The sequence below is a fragment of the Betta splendens genome, chromosome 3 (assembly GCF_900634795.4).
Source record: "Betta splendens chromosome 3, fBetSpl5.4, whole genome shotgun sequence".
Lineage (NCBI taxonomy): Eukaryota > Metazoa > Chordata > Actinopteri > Anabantiformes > Osphronemidae > Betta > Betta splendens.
The window spans coordinates 5,426,158-5,450,298 of NC_040883.2; the positions used below are offsets into that span (position 1 = coordinate 5,426,158).

Here is a 24,141-nt window from a genome sequence, read left to right on the forward strand (position 1 = left end):
CCTTGGACTTATTCAAAGAGATGTTTATTATGGATAATAATGTTATATTATTATAATATGTAATTATGTTAAAGAAATATTAATTTAGCTTCACATTTTACACACTCTACATTTACAGTGTCTCCAGTCACAGATAACTGTGCAACAGATCAGTATGGACAGTTTCCACCAGGCCCATTTAATGCATTTAATGAGGGTATTGGTTTAACCTGATGCGTGCTTGCACATACGAGTGTGTTGATATCAAGAGGTGCAGATCATAAAAGAGGGAGGAAGTATCATAATCTCTTATTACATCATTGATGGAGGTTATTGCAAAGACATAAACCACTGTTGCAGGAAATGACTTAACAACTGTCATAAAAGTCAGTTAAATACTTTTCTCCCCCTCCGCAAGCCTCCGCTTCCCATCAATATGGGATGTTGAAATTAGAATGTTTTTTTTCTAGCGTTGCACATTCGATGTTGAAAAGATGTACAGTGTCCGGAGACGTGTTTCGGTATCAGCCAGCGCTACCGTAAGCTGCCATCTATGAGCAGGTACATGCTCGGAACATGAAAATATCCAATGAAAAGTGGTCTGAGTTTCACTCTTCCTCTACTTCAGTACGAGCACATTCCACCCGACCCCCGATAAGTTTGTCTTTGAAGATAAGACCTATAAATCTGAGGGCAATGCCACAACCCATCAAACCCAGCATGTGCGGTCAAGACTGTCAGGAGATGCCGTGGGTGAGCCTTTTATCCACATCCCAAGGAACTCCCCGAATAATTGTCCGGCAGCTACCAGCTTCCAGGCCCGAAAACGCCTGCGTCCGCTCCCCCTCCGCTGCTGAGCCCTGAGGGGGTCAGCAAAGGTCCCGCGTTCCTGCTGTACCACACTCTGAGACGCACCCAAAGCCACGTTACCAACTCAAACAGACTCGGCGGACCTCCCTCTCCGTCGCGTCCCAATTATCCCTGTGAATCTTCCAGCAGGTATCCAAATGTCAAGCGTCTTCCATGTTTTTTCTCCCACAACTCCGCCGCGGAGTCGGTTCGGTAATTAGTACCTGTGGGATGTGTCAGTGTGATCAGAGGGCGAGGGCTAAGCATGGCTCCGCGCTCCAGCGGTCCTTCGTAGCGCCTCCGCGGCTGCATTGTGCAGGCAGGGATTTCTGTTCAATAGAGCACCTGAGTCAGACGCTACAGCGGTGTCAGCAGTGTGCAGGTACGCAGGCTGGGGCGGCCGCCGCAGCCGGTGGGTCTCAGGGTTCTCACAGCCCTGAGAGGTGCATTCCCACAGTTGCCAAGAGAGGAAAAAAAAACAGTGTGAGGTCTCAGAAGTTTGAAAGTAGCGCTACAGCATAGGAGGCGCTGCGATGTGAGCAGAAGGGCAGAGCCCTGATGAATTGTTTAACTGGATGATCTCTAGCTAGTTTGTATTTTGGGCCACAGGTAACATCTGCAGATCTCCCCAGACTTTCTCAGGCTGCCGTGTGTCGAGTCGCTGCTATATAGATTCCCACATACACGAATGATATACAGGTCAAAGGTCAAACTTGAAATTGAATCTCGCTTTATGGCAACTGTCTGTTCACCTCATCTTATGCAGACATCTGCAAACTCCATTGACCTGACTCTGCTTCTATCTGCAAGTCCAACTTTGAACTTATATAATAACTTTATTATTAAATATGTGTCTCTGCTATTTTTAATTACCTTTATTCCACTGTCTCAAGTTTTTTGTATATAAGAGAATGGCTAATAATAAAGCGACGCGGCGGAGCTGTGGAGAATCGACTGCTGAGGCCGCTCAGCTCGGTGTCTCCGTTTGATGTAGGAGCTGCTCTATGCAGAAGCACTCCCCGCACACCCCCCCCCTCCCCCTTTGTCACTTAAAGAATGCTTGGCGCCTGTGGATTAATTAAAGTCTAAACATTAAATATTGATTGATGCATTATCAGTGGCTCACAGTCGCCTCCTCTCAGATTGATTTCCAGTGTGATTTATTGTCATATTTGCAGAGTCATTTCACTTGATAACAAAGAGAAATTGCTAGCAACCTCAGTCCCCCCACCATTAGCCCCCCACATTGACACACTCCCTGGTACTTAACCCTCCTCCCGTCCTCCCCCTTTTTTCTCTCTTGTTTTTTGCCGTGCCTTTTATTCTTTTCCTCTTTTTTTTTTTACTGACTGACTCTTCGCTGTCATCCTTGTTTTGTTTAACAATAAGCCTGCACTTCCCTCAGCGCTATTGAGATGTGAAGCAGGGGATGTGTTCTCTTTATCAGGCAGTAACATGTGGAGAAAAAGATCAAAACAAAAAGTAGAATAAGAAAGATACAAAAATGTCCTGTAAGTGTATGTAATGTAAAATGTATTTGTAGAATATTTCCCGTTCTGTATCCATCAGGAAAAGGAGAAATGATTATTTTAAGAATATTTATTTGATTTCTTTTTAGAAAAGAAGTAACGGAACAGGCAGGAGATTTTTCTATTACGGTGCCGCCCTCCTGTTGTTGTGCTGTTTTCCCGTGCCAAACATAATTTACGATTTTTCTCCTCAGCTGTCAACTATGAACTCTATTAATTTGTAGGGGAACGTCTGATTTATAGTCTTATGAGCCCATGTATTCACATCATCATTTGTTAGCCAGATATTTGCTGCCAACACTCTGCTTGATGGCATCTTCCTATTTCTTCACTGCTAACACACGCACACTGTGATTATATGCAGGAAAACACATACAGGAAGACAAAAACTACCAGGCTGGAGAAATTAGGCTTCAAAAAAATATTTTATGTGTCCTTTTCCTTTTCTCTCATTAATTGTCTCGTTAAAGTAGCATCTAATTAAAAACTCTCCCTGGTATAATATAGTTCAGTAAATTTATTTCATGCGACCTGGATAAAGCGAGTTTTTTGTGTGTGATCTCGTGAGCGCTGATTCCTAAACCTGTTTTGAGGAGAGATGCATGACATCCAGGGTTTCACACGGTGCATTGCCTGCTAAATTGTATTATCACTCACGAGAAGATGGTGTGGGAAACAACATGCCCCCGGATCAGCTGCTGAATGGAGAACTGAACACATGTGATGTGAATGTGCTTCAGACTGGGAGAACTTCTCTCCATAATTGATTTGATTTGCGACGCGTCCATTTGTGAAGAGTGGGACCAAAACTTTCAGTTGTGTGCAACATGTCGTTATCGAACAGTACAAGTACATGTGTGAGTTGATAATAGTCAAGTGCATTTAATTTTAAGGTTTTGAACTTTCTAAAGCGAATTTCTAGTGAATTTAAACTGACTTTTTCTTTGTGATGGAATTCCTGCTCGGCTCCACATTTGTTCATTAACCAAACGTTCTCTATTCATAACATTCTGCGTAATCTCGATGGTCCCTGAGTGTTTGACAACCATAATCATTATGCAGTGAGGGAAATTATTCAATTAACCCTAATTAACACTATAATATTCAACAAACCGCACAAAGATTACCCTTGTGCTTTGACTGTTTCAAAAGCATGTTCACACGTGCTTTACAAGTTCATCTATTGTCTGGGACGCTTAATTAAGGCTAAATTTGCTAATTGTTCATTTGTATTTTTCCTATTGGCCTGTCATGATAAATCACGGCGCAGTAATTCATCCAGCCGAACGCACTTCATCTCTGTCGCGCTGGCGCTCGCAGCGTGGCTGAAGATGAAATGTTCATTGTTAGCGTCATCTGTCACGCTGTGGGAGGAGAGCGATGACACAGCTGCGATCTGAGCCGTACAGTACCAGCGCTGCCGCCAGGACGCGCACAGAGGTGGAGATTGTTATAACACTGTAACGAGACGCCGCTCGACTGGTGCCTAAGGTTGCATTTGCATAATGTGAGCAGCATGTTGGCCTGTGTGTGCGTGTGTGTGCGTGTGTGTGTGTGTGTGTGTGTGTGTGTGTGTGTGTGTGTGTGTGTGTGTAGAACTGTTACTTTATAAACAATTTTAATTCTAATCTGAATCTCGATTACATCGTCATGTGTAATCATTATTCCATGAACTTAACAGAATGCAAACATCGCTTTGTGTCCCATTTTCTCTCTGTGATCAATGAACCACCGCAGACGAACGACGTGAGCCCGCTGTCTCCTCCACTTCCTGTTTGAACACCTTTCCTGTGACGGATTCTTCCCGCTGCTGCGTGTGCTGGCTTCAGCCTCCACCAATCGTCTTATTGATCCCAAATGAAACACTGAACTCATCAATACGCTCCTAATGCGAGTTTGTTGTTCAATCACTTGCCATTTAAATCACCCGGCTCGAGCGCCGCTCGTCATCCCTTTTCTGTCACGCGCTGCGCGTCTCACCAATCTGCTTTGTCATTTTAGGACGAGCATGCAATTATCTTAAATATCTCCTTGTGCTGACTTTGTCAGCTCCACCTTACAGTGCGACCGCGCGTTCATCCCTCCTGTTTTTATCTCCTTTGTTGCCTTTTATCCCAGGTTGAAAATAGATGCTCTTATCTTGCCACCAATACTTACGGCCTGCTCTCACATCCTAAATGAGGTTTCATGAATGTCACAAATGAAGTCAAAGTGCAAGCCATTGATTAGGCTGGTAATTAAGATGTAAATGTGCTTGTGGGCTGGTGAGCAATCACACCTGTGATAATAGCAGAGTGCTGTTAACATCACCAGGGGTCTGAATGCCATGCAGTGCACCGCCTTATCAATGTTTGGAATGATCTCCTGTTTAAGTATAGGCCCTCCTCCTAATTCATGCTGTTTGCTGCTATGGTGCTGCCACTGGACGATTCTGGGCTACAGGCAAATGACAGTTTTCTCCTGTGGGTGTAAGTCGCTTGATATCTACTCCGTGGGAAGGGGGGGGGGCCACCTGGTTAAACAAAGGGCAACTGCAAGATGCTATGGTCCGAATGAGAATCACCTTAACTGCCAAGTGCAATGAATGTAGAGGAATCTGTCATGGTGACATATTCACAACACAAGTGGACAGAACATGCTGACACAAGGCCACCGAGACCTCCGGCTGCTGGAGAGGGGACGGTAGAGAATGTAGACCGGGTTTAGTCACACAGGAGGTGAGAAGTTTCAATATTGTTCTTTTAATTAGTTTAGATTTCAAAAGTAAAAGAGAATTTTCATGTGAAGTAACTTTTCTGTTGTCACTTAGCAAAGACACAAGGGTTTTACAGCTCTGCTGAGCAACAGGAACGTTCTCACAGGCTGCGTCCTGCTCGGCGCAGAGCAGATGTGAGCGTCGCGTGGCCCTGGGTGGTGCCGGCATGCGCGGCTCCGCGGGGCCCGGCCGCTCGCACGCCGCCGTGAACAGTTTGGCTCAAGCGCCAGGTAGCGAATGAGTGACGCGGGGCAGGGTGGCACGTCCTCAGGGATGTTTGTCAGGAGACGTCCCTCCCTTCGGCGTGTTTACACTCGCGGGGTCCACACTTGGCCGTTAGCGGGGGACTGGGAAAACAGCCGTGTCCCGAGTGCCAAGACTTTAACTGTGAATATTAAAGAGAGAGAGAGAGGGAACCGGCTATCTGGACTGAACAAAGCCGGGTTTGGAGAGCGCAGAGCACATAATAAGCACGGCTCTTTCACTGCACACCCAGAGCACTCTGCAAAAGTGGGGAGGCCGCTGAATGGGAAAGGAAGTAATAAAAAAAGCAAACTTCTTTGAAAAGAGTGTATGTGTGTGTGTGTGTGTGTGTGTGTGTGTGTGTGTGTGTGTGTGTGTGTGTGTGTGTGTGTGTAACCCATATGCATGCATGTAGGTGTCTGCTGGAGTGATAAAAAAACTACCTGTAGTTTCTGGATGTGAGCTGCATCCTTGCTGTTTGACGCCTGGATCGCTGAGACGCAGAAAAGTGAAAGGCTTCAGCGTCCCGGGCGGCTTTATCGGAAGGCGGGCGGGCGGCAGGGCTCTGCCGCGAGATAAGGTCGTCTGGACATTCACCCGGCAGACGTTTTAACGGGAGTTCATGAGACGAGATGCAGGAGGCAAAGTGCAGAGCGAAGCGAAGACGGGAAAGAGCAGCGGAGTTTGATCTCCGTTCTGTCTGAACGAGGTGAGGGAGATGTTTGTGTTCCATCATACACACTAAGGGTCCAAGTATACAACAGTGGGTGGAAGAGTCGTGGAGTGGGGGGGGGGCAGTGTGGGCAGAGCTGCACCTTCCTCTACCCCCTAAGGTGGACGTCTCACCCGTCATCAGGCAGCTGACTTCACTGATGCCTCGTGTCTGACTGGACCTCTGCCGGTGGTAAATAGAGGACGACAAGACCCCCCCCCCCGTCCGCCTCCAGGCAGGTTTCACCCCCCCCACGTCCACGCGGCGTACGACAGGGCAGCTTCACCCCGAGCGACGTCTCGCCTCCCTTCTGGTTGAAGGATGTGGCGGACGTGGTGCCGGAAGTTTCATTTTACAGACTCACCCGAGTTGCAGCCGAATGTGTGTCTGTGCTTGTTCTCGGGAGCAGTCACCCGCAGGGAGGCGTCCCGTTCGGTGCTGTTCCTCTGTAGAAGCCAATGCGAGCGGTCTGTGCAGCCTTCATGAATATGACGCATCTGCTTCACAGGAGGGAAGTAAATGAGATGTAGTATTTGGAAGACCGTGAAGCATGAATATTGTTCGTGAGCTGATTTAAAGGAATCTCTTTGGTGCAACTTCATTAACACATGTGATTGAACCATATCAATATCTATTGTGCTACAAAGCGGCGACCTAAAGGAGCGATAACTTCCTCAACACACCCCACAAGCGTGAGTGTGGGAGTGTCAGCCACCCCCCCCCCCCCCCCCCCCCCCCCCCCACACACACACACACACACACACACACACGCACCCACCCTCCACTCTGCGCCTCCAGCTCAAGGCCGGTCGGGGAGAGGCTGGAGATCAATAGCTTGTGTTTGCCCACAGCAGCCCCATTTCTCAGCTGGGACACTGATGCTAACTATCAATAGCAATAAGGGGCTGTCTGAGACACAGTTAACTGCTGGCCGACCAACACGCCTGTCTGGCGGCAGTTGATAAACATCTTGTGCCCAGAGTCGCTGCAAATAAACCACTTGATGTGTTTCAGCTTCGCGGGCGCATTTACTGTAGGAAACGCAGGTAACGCGCGCGCTGCTTCGTCTGAGCGTCGCCCGACCCGCTTTGTGGCTGCGTTACGTGTTTATGAGCATGTGAAGTAACGTCGGCGTTTTTCAACGTGGATTTTTCTTTTTTTTTTTTTTAGTTTCGCTTCCAGGTTCTTAAAAATACATAAACACTCAGCTTTCGGGGGTGATGTCTGTAATCCCTTCAAGATGTTCCGCAGTGCTTGGTTCCTCTGTAACCTCCAGTCTTTGTGATGTGTGTCAGTGTAACCCGGCTCCTTTCTGCGAAACATCTAACGGCCTAAGCATCGCTCTTCATCCAAATATCATTTGTCAATGTCATATGAAAGCAGCGCGCGTTTTTCAAGAATGTGAAGTAGCCAAAGTGGGAGTCTTGGTGGTCGTCCAGTGCCGTGGTGTTTCTCGTTAATGCAACTCAAGCAAGCATGCTTAATCAGATACAATCAAGTGGATTTGTATCATAACAATTGGAGGATTTAATGATTGCATCTGAGCGAACGTGAGTATCTGTTCAGAAAAAAGGCGTAATGAGAAACAGGCAGCGGGTCTCACAGACTTACAACTGTCGCTGTTCGTATTCTGCAGTCGCGTGAATTCTAGCCAATTGCTTTGTTTTTGTTCACATTATGACGTTTTACACAAAATCAGCTACAGCTGTTTCAGATGTAAATGAGATTTTAGAATAAATTATTCACTTTATTTTGCCAAATAGCTGATCACAGCACATAGTTGTATCTGTCTTTGTTAAAGTCTTCATTTTTATAATATATGGATTAATGTGTATTTCTTAAATAATTGAACGTGGGAGTACAGCAGAATGTAGATGTGCATTTCTGTGCGAGTGCTCAGCACCTGTGGCGTCTGGTTTCCAGTTACACCAGTCAGGACAGGCCGCCGCTGGCCACCTTGTCTCTCTGTGTAATAACTGGCGTGATGAGACTCTTAGTCAGGGATACTCTGGTACACGTCTCTTCACACTTGGGCAGTGTGTGTGTGTGTGTGTGTGTGTGTGTGTGTGTGTGTGTGTGTGTGTGTGTGTGTGTGTGTGTGTGTGTGTGTGTGTGTGTGTGTTGGGCCACTGACCTCCAGCACCTCTGCAACACCCTTGAATGTTTGCTTGTTTTCCCTCAAACACGGCCGGGTTGAAAGGGGGTGTCTGTAACTGCAGCTGAGATAATGTAAAAACAAACATGACCCATTGATATCGGGCGATGCTGCAGGAAGTTGTCATGGGGCACAATGGAGGGAGACAATCTACGGGACAAGTGGTGGCAGGGCTGCTGGAGGACAATACAAAAGGTTTGATCTCTTAATTAATGGGGACTATTCTCTGCTGCTGCAGGTAGTGAATTTTAATGCCGGCGATTTTTCAATAGGATCTTCAAGGGAAAGCGGAGCTGAAAATGCTGCAATCTGCTCACCTGGAACGTGCACACATCGAGCTGATAGAAATATTGATAATGTGCGTTTGATTACACAAAGGTAGTAATACTTTGAACACGTTCCTCCACAGATGTTAGAGCGTGTCTTACTGCAGGTATGCGGCAGTTGCAGACCTCCATCAAAGCTGCGTGGCCCCATTAGGAATCATACAGGGACAGTGTGCACGGGAAATGTGGGCCTATTTACTTGTGTGAGCGTGAGACCAGCTTACAACATTGCCTTTAATCAAGCTCCTAATCCTGTTGCAAGATGTCAGCATGCCATGAATAGGACCACGCACCTCTTACATTTGTACTGGGGACAATGAGAGGTCAAAGGTTTCAGCCTCTAGTAATAATCATAAATAAGCCTCATCATAGAAACAACGCATGACACAAATATTTTCTATATATTTATAATAGAGCATTAGGAATCGTTTTATGTCTTTGCTGATGTAAATTGTTTTTCCTTTTTTTTGCTGTTTAAATGTTTATTTTTAATTTAAGATATGTTTTAATCCTGAAGCTACTACATTGATTTTTTAACACAGGACCTTAAAATAATATATTTAGGAGATGACATCTTAAATTAATTAAACGGTGTGACAGTGACACAAGCAGAAGCGCTGTTTAATTAGCGAAGTGATCAACCTTTTGTTGAAGGTGGCTCCTCGCACTTCTAATATCTAAACCTCTAAGTTTTGCCCTTTTTGTGTTCTCATTATCTCTTTCTCGCCCGCTCGCACACACACACACACACGCGCGCGCGCACGCACGCACGCGCAGCTGACCTAGATGAAGGCCAGATCCAGCTCGTTGTAATTCTTTGGGCGTCGCGTGGAGCGGGAGCAGGACGGTGAATAGAAGCCCCACCACGTGTTGAATGCGGTGTCACACAGGAAAAACGGGGCTCTCTGCTCAGAAACCCACTGACTGAGGATCAGCGGCAGCAGCAGCTCGGTTCGGGACATTCCCCGGCTGTAACTATCGCTTCATGCGGTCAGGAGCGCAGTGTTTCTGTGCTGTATGATCAATCACGGCGTGTCAGTGATAATAGTGAGTGATGGCTCCCGGACCGGACCTTGTTTGATATGTTGTGCACAGCATTGATTGCGCGTAACAGGCGCACTTTTTATGTGCCCAAAGTCTGATCAGCCTGAGAATAGCAACTTTGACACAAGACCTGTATATGTTTATCCAATATTGTTTTATTCAGTCATTATTAGGCTTTGAAATAAAAACAATTTAAAATAAAATATTTGAAAATATTAGATAATTTCTTTATTATGTGTTATTGACATTTATTAGAAAGAGGTGATTGACAATATTTCTTTTTCCTTATTTTCACTCTGTTAAGACGCAAAGTCCAAATTCACAATAAATATTTGATTTTTTTATATTATAAACAATATTTTACAGACAATATTTACTGCAGACAAAAAAAAATAAAGATAAGATATTCCTCCCGGCCAATGTGTGAAACTTTTTCAGGCGCTGCCATTAAGTTGTGTGTCTGCCGGGTCCCCACACTGTGTCCGTCTGCGTCATCCAGCCCGTGATTGTTAACACTGTATCCTCTCCGTCCCGAGTGAATCCCATTTAAAACGTCTCCCGCTCGGCTGGGCTGCAAATCACCCTGTTTACAATCTCACACCAACACTCACATCAATTAACTGGCCATTGATTTTCCCGCCCGGGACATTACAATATTGCAGACCTCTTTTTCCTCTCCCACCAACTCCCAAGTTCGGTGCACAGACCTGCGTTGGCTTTCTAACCGCACGCGCACGTATCCCCCCCCCCGTTAATGCCCATTTGCTGTTAGATTTTGTTAGGCGCTGCTCTCATTCCGATCCGGAAACATCCTCACTTTGTAAAAGCCTCCACACACACAGGGACCACGCAGAAACACGCGTGCACATTTATATTTCTATTCTTTGATTATTTGCTCATAATGCGCCGATAAAGCAGAACACTCGGCGCCATCAGAAGTGTTTGATTTTCCGCCTGCTCTTTCCTTTTTTCATGAATAAGTAAATAGTAAGGCTAGTCGAAACTAAAAGATAGCTGACACAGGAGAGGACCAGATCCATCTAGCCTGCAGCTGCTCTTTAAATATTCAGTGAAAAATAATGGCATCCGAGGCATCACCTATAGTAACATTATTATGTTCATTTCTCAAAATCAGCCCGACTGAGAGCTTCGTTTATCTTTTTCACCTAATAAATCTACTCGACTCACGGCTCTCAAGAAGCTCCTGTGGGACCTCTTGCCCTTTAAAACATCCCGAATAAAGGCGCACACCGGCTAGTGCGTTATGTGTAGTAGTAATAATAATAATAATAATAATAATAATAATAATAATAATAATAATAATAATAATAATAATAATAATAATAATAATGAGTCAAAGTAAATAGCTAAACAGAAAGTTTGGTGAGCTGGAATTTGAGTGTGATGCAGACGTTCGTTAAAAATGTTTAGGGAAGGCATGAAAAGCTTTACTTGTCTCTTTCCAGCTGAACAGACTTCTGTCCGCTTTTTACTGCTGATCATCCCGGTGCGCACAAAGCGTTTGGATCTGCTGTGCGCAATCAGGGAGAGAGAGAAAGAGAGAGAGAGAAAGAAAGAGAAAAGGCGAGGGGGGCGAGAAACAGAGGGAGGAGGTGGAGGTGAATGGTAGTCTGACTGAACAGCCCGCTGACCAATCAGAGGCTCGATGGGCCGGGCTCCGCGTTTGTCCCAGTGCTGCACGGGCCCTCAAAGTTTGTTTATTCGCGGAGTACAGTGTGTGATGAAACGTGTTAGTGTGTAAACCCCATTTTGTAGTATTATCAATCAAATATAACTTATTGGGACGTCGGATCACGCCGCGGACTTTGGGGGAACGCGCACCGGTGCCATTTACGCACGGAACATGCTCGCGAGCCGCCGCGTTTCAGCGCACCGAGCGCCTCAATTGAAACCCTCCAGAGACTAGGTGTCGGTGTACAACACAACAAGAGCTGAATTACAACGACATTAATGCGAGCGCGGAGGACGGACTACCGACTTGCAGAGGGAAGAAAGTTGCTGGGAGCGCGCGTCGGGCTGAGTTGCGAGCGTCCAGCCGGTCCGACCACATCCACGGCAGGGGACGGAAGAGAAAACTGTGGTGGCTGCTTGATCAGTGTGAAAGATACTGTCGCGGGCATGGACTCGAGACGCTGACATTCCCCCGTAGTAGTCAAGATAAGCTTTGACTTGGCGAAGCGAAGGGGTTAAACCGTATCTAAAGGGAGTTTGGAAAAGCCAGCCTTTCTTCCCCGTACGGATCAACTCATTGGGTGGGAGCTGAGAGAGAGACAAGAGTCCCCAGCAAATCGGGAGCTAATTGATTAAAGAGACTTCATTTGAATAGGAGGGGGGCTGGCGAGGTGCCAATCGCCTTTCAAAGAAGCCCCCGTATGATTAATCGCAGAGCATTATTGATAATCATAACGGGGCACATGCGCGGTGGATGGGCTCGATTTACGTAATTTTTGAGAGGGTTTTGTAGTCATTTTTTTATTCTTTGCCTGCCGATGTGCCAGCCAGCATGTCGCGGAGGAAACAAGCGAAGCCGCAACACTTCCAATCCGACCCTCATCTGCCTTTATCGGAGCACAATGGTGAGTCCGAGTGACCCCGCGCCCCGTCGCTCCAGCTCTGTCAGCTTTTCACTCATTTTCACTCATTTTACCGGTTTCTTCGTGTATTTGGCCAAATTGCATTGTTTAAGTTAATCGTGTAGTTTGGACCTTTTTCGGTTTTTATCTGCTGCTTTTAGATTTCCAGCGTTTGTGCCACTTACAAAACTTTATGTCTCGAATTTGTTTCCATTTACATCTTTTTACGCCAGAAAGAACTTTTGGGTGAACTTGTGTCCTGGAGTAAATCTTTAAGACCGCGGACTGTGCATTATTGATAATATATACAACTTTCATCAAGGTATAAATTTCTTATATTCACACTTAACTACAATTCGAGTTTCTCTTCTGATTTGATAAAATGTCTCAGTTTTTTTTGTTAGAAATTGCGTTTCGACGTAACGGTGTCCCACGAGCTGTAGCCGGCTCGGTTCTGGGTCCTGTACGAGGCTCCCTTCCCTCGGTCGTTACAGGGATCAGCCTGTCGCTCCTGCCGAGACTCGAACTTTTCCACAGTCCCCGAACGCAGAAATCGTGGCTTTTCAGTCCTTCATTAAACACTAATACAGTGTTATTCACCGCCCCGAGAAAAGTAACTTTAAGCGAAGTCATCGCCCGCATCTCGAGGGTGTTTTATCGCTGTAACTGGGATGAAAAGAACGCAGACTGCTGTTAGTGACACAGATGAAAACCTCCACCGACTTATTTTTTTTTTTTATCGTTGTTACTTTTTATTCAAAGAGTAGCGAGCCCTGAGATACACGCACGTGCACTCGATTCACTTTTTTTTTTATTACGAACTAATTATTTGTATAAAATCAACATTAGCAGAACGGGCGTGTTAATTCTCAATTCGAACTCAACCAGATACGCGTTCCCGTAGAAAAATGACCCAACGCCTTTAGTCACAAAATATATGAGTGCACTACTTTTTACTTGGTGCGTTCATGACGTCCTCCCGCGACAGCAACGTGCTGAAAATGTGAAAGTAGATTTTACAGTGGCGTGTGCGAATGGAAATCCGGGACCTCTATCATAGTTCCAAAGGTCGACACACGGCAGGGAAGTTGAAATGAATTGTAAATAGCTGCATCTCCGTTGGGAGGAGAGTAAAACGCTCGAAACAGCCCAGCAACAAACTGCGGCGTGCTGTGATTGTGAAATAAGAATGGGAACGCTTGCATTTGGAAAGCGGACGTTGCGTTGTAACGTGTGTTTTCGTCCACCGGCCTTTCTATTAAAAAAGGTGAACGTTAAAATGCCCTTCGATTTAAAGAAATGTCCTTTAATCGAGAGGCGGCCTCGCTGTGATGTTGATGTCTGGAATCGATGCACAACGTTTAGACCCCGTTGTTTTATTTGAGTCAGAAAATGTATTTGTACAAAAAAAAATTAAACGGTCTATAAATTAAGCACGTGCCTAAAATTAGAAGTTATATTTGTCATGCATCAGACCTGTTGGACGTGGCCTGTACGTAATATATGGCACTTAAATATTACAAAATGCATAGAGTGTGTAAAAAGCTTGTGGAAATTAATTCATATGTAGGAAGATATATTTCACATGTTTTTAAGAACTTGATGACTGATGCAAAACCCAAATGCTGTTTTTCCCCAGCGTTATGTTTAAAATCTAATAAAGCTAGTGAAGAGCTCCTCTTGTGACAAACCATGGCAGGCTGCAGAATGCAGCATTACGTCCCAAACCATGCCCCGTGTTGAAAAGCGCCCTGTGTGCGCTGGTCGTGGCAGCGACTTGTTGTCCTAGGGTTCGGGGGGGGAGCGCTTCGCTGAGACACTGGCCCCAGTTCATGTGCTGTGTGTCTTCTGGAGAGCTGCGGTGCCCGGAAGTGGAGACAGAAAAGCCTTTGTACTTGCACTTGAATGTCCGCGGCGCAGTGGGCCGCGGCTGCCGGGAGGTCGGGGCCGGGGCCGGGGCCGCGCGGGGTGGGATGTGGGGCTGTTTTAACCTTTGCCAGCGTCCCCCTGTGCGGAGGTGACGAAGGTTCAAGGCCCGGCGCGCTCCTCGCCATTGACCGGCCGATGGGGAGCCGCGGGCGGCCCAGCGAGGCCTCCGCTCTCTCTATGGGCGTGCGAGAGCGAGGCCTTATCAGTGCTGCGGCCGTCCCCTTTGGCCCCATCACAGCCCCCCCCCCCCCCGGAGGGGAGATCGGCAGGGCGGCCCCCTCTGCGCTGTTGTTCCCTGCCGTCGCTTGTCATTTTGCCAGTGTTTATGTGCTGTGAGTTTAGGTGTAGCCCGAAGGACCCGCTTGGCCTTTCCTCCCCCCCCCCCCCCCCCCCCCCCCCCCCCCCCCCCCCCCCGAGCTTTAAGCATGTCACCGAGGCAGAGCTCCTGAGGCTGGAGTCCTGTGCTGGACCACGGGCGGCTCCGGTGGGGAGCCCATCTAGTGTTCAGTGGGACGCGTCCTGAGGGCCGGAGACGCTGTGAGCAGAAACCCTCCTGAAGTTACAAGTGTCAAGAGGCTCACAGAGACCCCCCGCCACAAAATAATGTAGGCTCTCTCCAAGCTCTCCGTCAACTTTTTCAAACTAATCCTCACTTTGTTGTCTCGCATATTCAGACTTTGGTCAATCTTTTCGAGGCTCTGTCCTCTGCTCTTTGTCTCTCCTGGTGCCCTTTGGCCCTGCGCTCTGCTTACATTGTGCTTTCGGTGGAGCTTCTATGGAAGTTTTACTAACTCCGTGTTCATACCGGCTTGACTTTATCTTAATTTTAATTCGCAGTTAATCCTTGCTATTTTGGGAATTAAGCCTAATGCTAGCATCTGCGCTGTTTGCTGTACCGCTCTTACGTGGACAGTGGATTTGTACACAGGCATCGATTTTATTTTTATCTGTTGTTTTTCGGTATTAAGCAAATAAGACTCGTATAGTTTAAAAGGAAATCTTTCGGCTTCCAAACGTTTGCAGTATCAACATGTTATTGCAGAAATTGGGTTTTGCAGTAAAAGCATCTTCATTACTTTCGTGTCTTACATTCTAAGATGAAGACAGAGGTAATGAAGCGCAGACTAGTCAACACCAGTCAACACTTTTCCTACTCTTCTCTCCATTCTTCTGTTACACTTTTACACTAGTGATAAATTTGACAACTTTTGCTTTTGCAGATATTTTGTTGAAAATATTTGAATTTTTATAATTTCTGAAAATGTGAATTATGTATATAAAATATTCATATCAATGTAAATTGTCTTAATTAAACCTACCTACGTTCTGCATTATATGTTAATTTATGTCAATATTTTGCATTAATTTAAGTTCAGTGTTCCTTAAATACTACATACATCACAATTAACAGGCTTATTATTCTTTATAAAGGTTTTAGAATGCACACACACATTAAAATTATTTATTTATTTATCATTCTGCAGTCTTTTCTTTCTTTTTTCCCTATTTTGTCTATTACTCATCTTCATCCTACTCATTATCGTAAAGTTGGACTTTCTGTAATTCACCTTTCTTGCTGATCTTTGTACACTCAGCCTCGTCAAAGAAAAGGTGTTTATTTAACTTTGCATTTGTCGCACCAAATCAAGCACATTTTTCAGAATTTGCACTTGGTGTGGGGGCAGGCGGAAAGATGGGGGGGGGGTTAACATGAAAAGTTATCATTAAAGTTGAGTTTTTTCTGGGTGCATGGTTTGGTGGTGTGAGGGCCGGGGTTTACTGTCATGGCAACTTTGCGTTATCTGATGTCTCTGAGCGGAGAAACATTGAGGGAGATAATCCCTGAATTAAACAGGATCTGCTTTGAGTCGACTGTGATGAGCAGGACCAGGCTGTGCCGACGATCCCCGCCGCTCCCATGCTGCGCGAACAATGGGAAGGCATCCTGTCTCTCTGTGGGGCAGGACTGCACTTCTCCGGGTTTCATTTGCAAATGAATTCTTGGCCATGATGAAAGTGTTGAGAGGCCAGAGTCACAATGAAAGGGATTCATAGAGAAATGCAATTTGTAAATCAACTTGTATGTTAAACAGCAAGATTTTAGTGTGACAAAGAGGGAAGAGAATAGGAAAAGTCTGGAGCACAACAGTGGCACTGGGGGCGGGGTGGTGTCTTGTCCTTTCACTCCGTGACTCGTCCTGTTTATTAAAATGGAAAATTCAGAAAAGCGGTTTCTGTGCGCATGTAAAAGGCCGTTGATACATTTGAATTCAGTGACAGCAGATGTTCTGCATTGTGAGAGCTGGTATGTCCAGTTTCTCTGTGGCAGGTTTGTGATGTGTGAACTCTGATCTACCAGCCTCATCTTTAGTTTCGTCAAAAGCATTTATTTAAAGGCTGTAGTTTTTTTTCCCCCCAAACATTTTCTGATCATTTTCAGTGGTTGATAATAATAAGAGAGCGGTGTGTGTGTGTGTGGTGTGTGTATATTTATTTATAATAAGTGCTATTAGTATTTTTATGGTATTGCTATTTTCAGCGTGACAGTATTATCTTTTAATTATCGTAACATATCATAGGTAATAAGTAACCCACTGTTCCTGTTGTAATTCTCTTCCTGCTGAGTTTTACTTTTTCCTTTTGGTTCGGTGTGTGCACAGTCTGGATGCCACAGGCTTTGTTGTTCAAGTCTCACTGTGATTGCAGGCTGAGTGGATACAAATTAGTTTAGTGTCATAGATAACCCGTCCAAGATGCCCATAGTTGGCTGAAAATGAGCAAAGTTGACAGCAAATTGAAAGTCTAATAAGTCCTTCAAATGCTTGATTTGCACTGAGTGGACAAGTCGACTTTGAAGGGCATGGAATATAGGAAATCAATGTGCTTCTATGAAATTTCATTAAGGCTCAATGTCCTCACTTCACTCTTTTCTATATTTTGATGGATTATCTGAAGAAAATGATTACCTTTGGCTGGGTTGATGAAACCAGATGTACATCTTCAAAGATCACTTTTAAGCAATATTTGAGCAGTTGCTATTGATTTTGTTTTCTTCTTATCGTGTCTAAGAGGCCACTGCACTGAATGAGGCCTTTTCTCGTTTCTCTTGGCTTATTGTTGCCTTTCATTACTTGTTTTTGTGAACACGTCAAGCGGATAAGTGTAAAACAGATTAAGTTAAGATTAACAACAATGGAATTTGATGTGATAAAGCTGATTCTCTGGCTGCAAAACATTTCTAATCACTAATCCTGTGCTTCCTCTTTTTCAGGGGACGCAGAACTTTGCTCAGAGGACACCCCCTGCAAGGAGTCAGACGCCCACGTCTGTAGCAGATGTTGCGCTGAGTTCTTTGAACTATCAGATCTTGAGGAGCACCAGAAGAATTGCACTAAGAATCAGTTAGTTCTGATAGTAAATGAAAATCCTGCCTCACCCGCCGGAACTTTCTCGCCCGGGTCTCCTCCCCACAATCCAGATGACCAGATGAATGACATCGCTAATAACACTGATCAAACAGAGTGCAGTGACCTTCTGGAGCCGAGTGTTCTTGATAAAGAGGAATCCATGGATGTGGATGTTTCTGGCATGAGCAGTGGTCACGAGGAGGAAGGCAGTAACACTGAGAGCGGGAGCCCCATCAACCCGGCCAGCATCCACGGTGGCAGGAGCACCGCTGGCCCTGCAGTGGGCACTTCAGCTATATCTGCCCCCCTACCTCAGCTCAGCAACCTGACTGAACTGGGTAACTTCTCCATGATCAACAGCAACGTCATCATTGAAAATCTTCAGAGCACCAAAGTGGCTGTTGCCCAGTTCTCCCAAGAGTCCCGTTCCACTGGAGGTCCCAGGGTGGCAGTGCCGGCCCTGATGGAGCAGCTTCTAGCCCTACAACAGCAACAGATACACCAGCTGCAGCTGATCGAGCAGATTCGCCACCAGATCCTGCTGTTGGCCTCCCAGTCTCCAGAAATGCAGATTCCCCCGATCCCTGCTCCAGGCACAATGGGGCCTGCTGCCAGTCCTCTGACCACACTCAGCTCACATCTCTCCCAACAGCTGGCTGCAGCCGCAGGGCTTGCGCAGAACCTGGCTAGTCAGTCAGCTAGTATTAGCAGCCTAAAGCAGCTGGCTGCAGCAGCACAGCTACCTCAGTCTAACCCAAGCAACAGTGAGACATCTCATAGCATCAGCACACTGGGGCCGTCGACAGCCGGCGCCCAGTCCTCTGACAAGAGGCCGAGTCATGTGAGCAGCCTCCACTCTCAGCTCAGCAGCTCACTAGCTAAGTCATCCACGCCAGCATGTGGAATAGGTGGCTTGTTAAGCTCCGCAGTAAACCCCCTTCTACCTCAGCCCCCACCTGGAAACCCCTTGTTCTCCAGCTCGCTGCCCAGTGTTGGCACCACAGTAGAGGACCTCAACTCTTTAGCAACTTTGGCCCAGAGGAAAGGCAAGCCGCCAAATGTCACTTCATTCGAACACAAGAGCAGCTCCGACGACGCTTTCTTCAAGCATAAGTGCAGGTTTTGTGGCAAGGTCTTCGGGAGTGACAGCGCTTTGCAAATCCACCTGCGCTCCCACACCGGTGAGAGACCGTACAAGTGTAACATCTGCGGCAACCGATTCTCCACTCGTGGTAACCTGAAGGTGCACTTCCAGCGTCATAAAGAAAAATACCCGCACATTCAGATGAACCCATACCCTGTTCCCGAGCATCTAGACAACATACCAACAAGCACCGGCATTCCGTATGGCATGTCCGTCCCCCCTGAGAAGCCTGTCACAAGCTGGCTGGATAGCAAACCGGTTTTGCCCACCCTCACCTCCTCAGTTGGCATGCTGCTGCCACCAACCATGCCTAGCCTGCCGCAGTTCATCAAAAAGGAAGATCATTCAATAGCCATAACGAGCCCTTCAGTTAGTGCAAAGAGTGACTCAGGTGCTGCTGAGCCTTCAGCTAAAAGTAACGAAGGAGTGACGGAACAGGGTGAAGGTGCAACTCTGCCTACCTCAAATGGGAAAACTGAAGAAGGCAGCCACTCCTCAGGCTTCATGACAAATGTGAGCTCTGTCCTAGAGAGCACTACCGAGTACACGACATCTAACAGCCCCCCCATGATGACCAACCCACTCATGCCTCTTATGTCTGAACAGTTTAAGGCTAAGTTCCCCTTTGGAGGCATCCTGGACCCTCTCCAGGGATCAGAGACCTCCAAGCTGCAGCAACTTGTGGAGAACATTGACCGGAAGGTGACGGACCCAAACGAATGTGTCATCTGTCACCGGGTGCTAAGCTGCCAAAGTGCACTGAAAATGCACTATCGCACTCACACCGGTGAACGGCCCTTCAAGTGCAAAATTTGTGGCAGAGCGTTTACCACCAAGGGAAATCTTAAGACCCACTACAGCGTTCATAGGGCCATGCCTCCTCTTAGGGTGCAACACTCCTGCCCCATCTGTCAGAAGAAGTTCACAAATGCTGTGGTTCTCCAACAGCATATACGCATGCACATGGGTGGGCAGATACCCAACACCCCTCTGCCAGAGAGTTACCCAGAGTCCATGGCCTCTGACACTGGCTCATTTGAGGAGAGAAACTTTGATGATTTGGACAACTTTTCGGATGACAACCTTGAAGGAATGGAGGAGGGCCCAGATAGCAGTGTGCCAGACACACCTAGGTCAGCCGATGCCTCCCATGACAGTCTGTGTAATTCTCCAGCTCCTCTTGACATGATTAGCCAGGAACTACAAGAGAAAAATGGCCAAGGCCATGGCCACAGTAATGAAACAGAAGAGATGCACGCTGACCAAATGAAGGCTATGGCAAATGGCATGGTTGAGGGGGATTGCCTCACCAATGACTCCTCATCACTGGGAGGGGATGTTGAAAGCCAAAGCACTGGGAGTCCAGCTGTGTCCGAATCTACCTCCTCCATGCAGGCTCCATCCCCTACTGGCATGCAGCCACAACAACGCAAATCCCCCAGCCTTGAGGACAGGCACCAGAGGGCCTTATCTTTCGAGCACACCGGTGCAAGCCTCTTGCACTGTCACCCCTCCAATATCGGGGCTCTGGATCTGACCTCTGTCAATTCAAAAGACCCCCTGGGCATAATATTCCCCTTCCGCGAGCGGAGCACCATCAAGAACACATCCTGCGACATCTGTGGAAAGACGTTTGCTTGTCAGAGTGCCTTGGATATTCACTACCGAAGCCATACCAAAGAACGACCATTCATTTGCACGGCCTGCAACAGGGGTTTCTCCACCAAGGGCAACCTCAAGCAGCACATGCTAACCCATCAAATGAGAGACCTGCCGTCACAGCTGTTTGAGCCATCAAATACTAGCCTCTCTTCCAGCCCGACTCCTTCCCTTCTGTCTGTGGGCTCTCTCAAACCCGAGGTCAACGGCTTCCTCCACAGCCTCCACCCAGAGAGCAAGGAAATGCCCCCTGGCTTGGTAACGTCGTCTGCCTCTACGTCCCCAGTGCTTTCTGCTGCTCCACCTCGCCGTACGCCCAAGCAACACTTCTGCAACACCTGCAGGAAGTGTTTCTCGTCCTGCAGTGCTCTACAGATCCACGAGCGAACCCACACAGGGGAAAAACCCTTTGCCTGCAGTATCTGTGGTCGAGCGTTCACCACCAAAGGAAACCTCAAGGTAAATGCCAAAACATCCAGAAAGCACTTGGGCTCCTAAAGTTTGTGTGTGAACAGTTTTGAAAAAGTCTCTGAGCTGTTATTAAATGTGTGTGTCCATGTGCTAGGCATCAAGAGGTGATAATGTTGTGTAATTATTAAAAAAAACAGCGCTGTAAAAAAAAAAATCCAAGTGGAAAGGCTGAATCACACAAATAGCATTGGGCTGAAATTCCAGAGTGGAATTAAATAAGAATGATTCAATGAATTCACCGAATTAATTACGGGAGGGCGTCACTGACCTGGTCGGTGTTTTTCCATAACGGATTCTGTGAAAACGGGGACAGGCTCGAATCATTATAGAAAACAATCTGTTCAATGATCTACAGAAAGTTGTGAAAATTGTGTTGACTAAATGTGAAATAACATCAGGTCAATGTTTAATCCTAATGTGGGAGTTAGACTATTTCTGTCTGCCGTCTGATACAGTCTTAAATTATATGTAGCTCATACAAGTTTGCACATAATACTTAAAAACTTTAAAATAACATAATAAATGTTTCTTTTAAGACTAGAGGGCAGAGGTGAAGGGTCACTAGCTACGGAAATGGACAGTGCAGTGCCTGTGCTCCACCACTCTGAGATGAGTGGATTAAGGTTTAGATTAAGCAGAATGCATCAGCCCTGCCAAAATGGGATGTTTACACCGTCCTGGTACGTCTCACACCATAGGCAACTAACCGGTCTGCTGCACTCAGGGTGTGAAGCTATTTTAATTCGGAGCTGAGCATTATGATTATTTTTTCCATTGCATCATCTCATGTGCAGCTCTTGTGGCCGACTTTGTAAACATGGCTAATTTTCATCCCTCTCGTTGCTCTCTCTCTCTCCCCCTCTCTCCCGCTCTCCTCCCTGGCGCTGTAGGTTCATATGGGCACACACATGTGGAACAGCGCTCCCGCCAGACGCGGCCGCAGGCTCTCCGTGGACGGGCCGATGGCCTTCCTCGGCACCAACCCGGTCAAGTTCCCCGAGATCTTCCAGAAGGACGTGCCGTCGAGGACGAGCAACGGGGACCCCACCAGCTTCTGGAACCAGTACGCGGCCGCCTTCTCCAGCGGCCTGGCCATGAAGACGAACGAGATCTCCGTCATCCAGAACGGGGGCCTCCCGCCCATGTCGGGGGGCGTGGGCACCGGGGGCAGCTCGCCCCTCGGGGGCCTGACGGGCAGCCTGGACAAGCTGCACAGCATGGAGCCCAACGCCGCGCTGGCCGGCCTGGAGAAGATGGCCAACACGGAGAACGGCGCCCACTTCCGCTTCACGCGCTTCATGGAGGACAATAAGGAGATCGTCACCAGCTAGAGGGCGGCTCAGCGGGGGGCACGCGGACACGCGAGGATGCCGACGCGGCATTCTGTACACGCGCGCCTAGACACAAGCAGAAGAAAAGACTCAACCGGACCGCTCTGCTCACCACTGACTCTTTACGAACATTAGTGTGAAGACAAGTTGCTTTTTTGTACAATGTACATGTTATAGTTTTAAGGAGCTTATTTATTAGTGATTATAACCTTGCTTGAAACCAAGTGGAAGCATTAACAGTTAGGTTCGTGTTTATTTTGAAGGCAGAATGGGTGTGTGTGGGTGCTTACGATGTGCTTTTGAAACATGGGGTAGATGACCTTACCTTGGCATTAAGTTATTTTCTGTCTGTAGTAGCTATAACCGATCTGTCGATGTTCACGTGATGCATAGCCCTGTAATAAGCAAACAGACTTGCTGTAAATAATGTACACTGATCTTCTGTAGCCGGTCTAACATCTGTGTGTTCTCTCCCCTCATCAAACAAAACCATGAATTTCAGACGAGGAACTGAACGATGTTGTAGTTCCTTCATGTCCAGTGCTTATTTACATTTATTTTATTTAAGGAAGACAAAACTTTGATGTTTGCTACATTTCAAGGGTTTATTTAGTGTTAACTTTGTTTTGTTGTTACTGTTTCTGTGTATTGTACTTTTAACTATTTGTTTACTTCCATATTTTCCCTCAATCTCTGCCTGTCTTTCTTCATTTTCTTTTTCCTTTCTTTATTTTATTTTATTTTATTTTGTTTTTTGCTCATAGTCTGGTGTCGTTGTTGAAGCCACGACAGTAGTTAAAAGGAGGACAATTCGGTCTGGTCCACTTCCTGGCTTTTGGAGCCGAGAGATCCAGTCAGATGAGCAGGATTCCCCTTTTGTTTCTCAGCTGGATTTCCAAGTTGCTGCTATGTCCCAGCATCCTCACTGACATCAAGTGCAAAGTTATGTGTTGAAGCTTGTGTAAATACGTTCAGATGTCGAAATGCAAACTCCCTCAGAAGAAAATGTAAATACAGCTCACACAAGACAAATCCACCATGGCCAGGGGACAAAATGATAGTGTTTTTATAAATATAAATATCTATTGGGGTTGACAACCTTTGGACTGTTACATGCACTTTCTTGGAAAGTTGGAAGATCTTTATGGGTCCAGTTTCTCTACACTTTAATACCTACTAACAACTAAGATACTGTAATTCTTTACTCTAATAATCAAATACATCAGTTTTCCAAAAGAAATGATGTGTGTTTGTGTCATTTTATTCTCTTTTTTTCAGAACATGCTGGCAGGTATTTCACGTATTAAGCATTGGTGGTAATTATTAAAAAAGAGCAAATATGAAAATAAATGTTGTTATAATTGCTTTTTTGTTCCCATGGCCCTTGTGCAGCCTGTAGACTTACAAAATAAAAGCATTGACGGAGACTTGTATGCAGTCACTGATGCTTGTTTAAAATGACTTTAATCCTCATATTTTAATATAATCTGCAGTTCTGCTGATCCACTGAGTGAAGTTGATTGGGGTCGTTTTACAAAAGAAAGAAAAGAAAAGAAATTGCGTCTTTGTTTTCTTTCACCAAATTATGATAAAATATCAACGGGGAAAAGGTTAATTTACCGGACAAGACGAGTGACGCTCATATAAAATAACGATTTTTGCGTTTCTGCGTACAATATATATTTTTTTCCTTTCGGTAAACGGCGATCTTGCTCACGACCACATAAAAGTTGTCACAACGATCTCACGGTCATCTCATAAAGCCACTGAAGACGTTGAAAGCTTTTGGCCCGCGATTTTTTTTTATTCAAACGGAAAATGTTCCCCTTTTGTATTTCAACAGCTGCATTCAATTTAACACATCGTTGCACATCCTGCAACACAGGATCTGTTAATTTCTGTCCAGCATCCTCAGCGCGTTGCCCGCCTCCTCACAAAGACGAAATCCCCAATATTTACGTTTTATATTTCAAGACGTCGAAGCTAAATGATCCTTGCCCACAGTGCCTGTTTT

The 24,141-nt window shown here is 46.3% G+C and overlaps 1 protein-coding gene across 4 annotated transcripts in view; it reads left to right on the forward strand.

Moving 5' to 3' along the window:
* Window positions 1-23,554, forward strand: part of sall1a (spalt-like transcription factor 1a) — a 167,513-nt gene extending 143,959 nt beyond the window's left edge. For 2 of the 4 annotated variants that reach the window (XM_055507212.1, XM_055507215.1), the window contains 2 exons: window positions 17,387-20,784; window positions 21,687-23,554. In XM_055507212.1, the coding sequence (XP_055363187.1) occupies window positions 17,387-20,784; window positions 21,687-22,127 (3,839 nt within the window). In that variant the 3' untranslated portion in view covers window positions 22,128-23,554. Of the gene's footprint in view, window positions 1-11,296; window positions 12,190-14,548; window positions 14,721-17,386; window positions 20,785-21,686 lie in introns of those variants that run through there. The other 2 variants (XM_029144619.3, XM_029144620.3) reach the window with 2 other exon arrangements.
* Window positions 23,555-24,141: the final 587 nt, after the last annotated feature.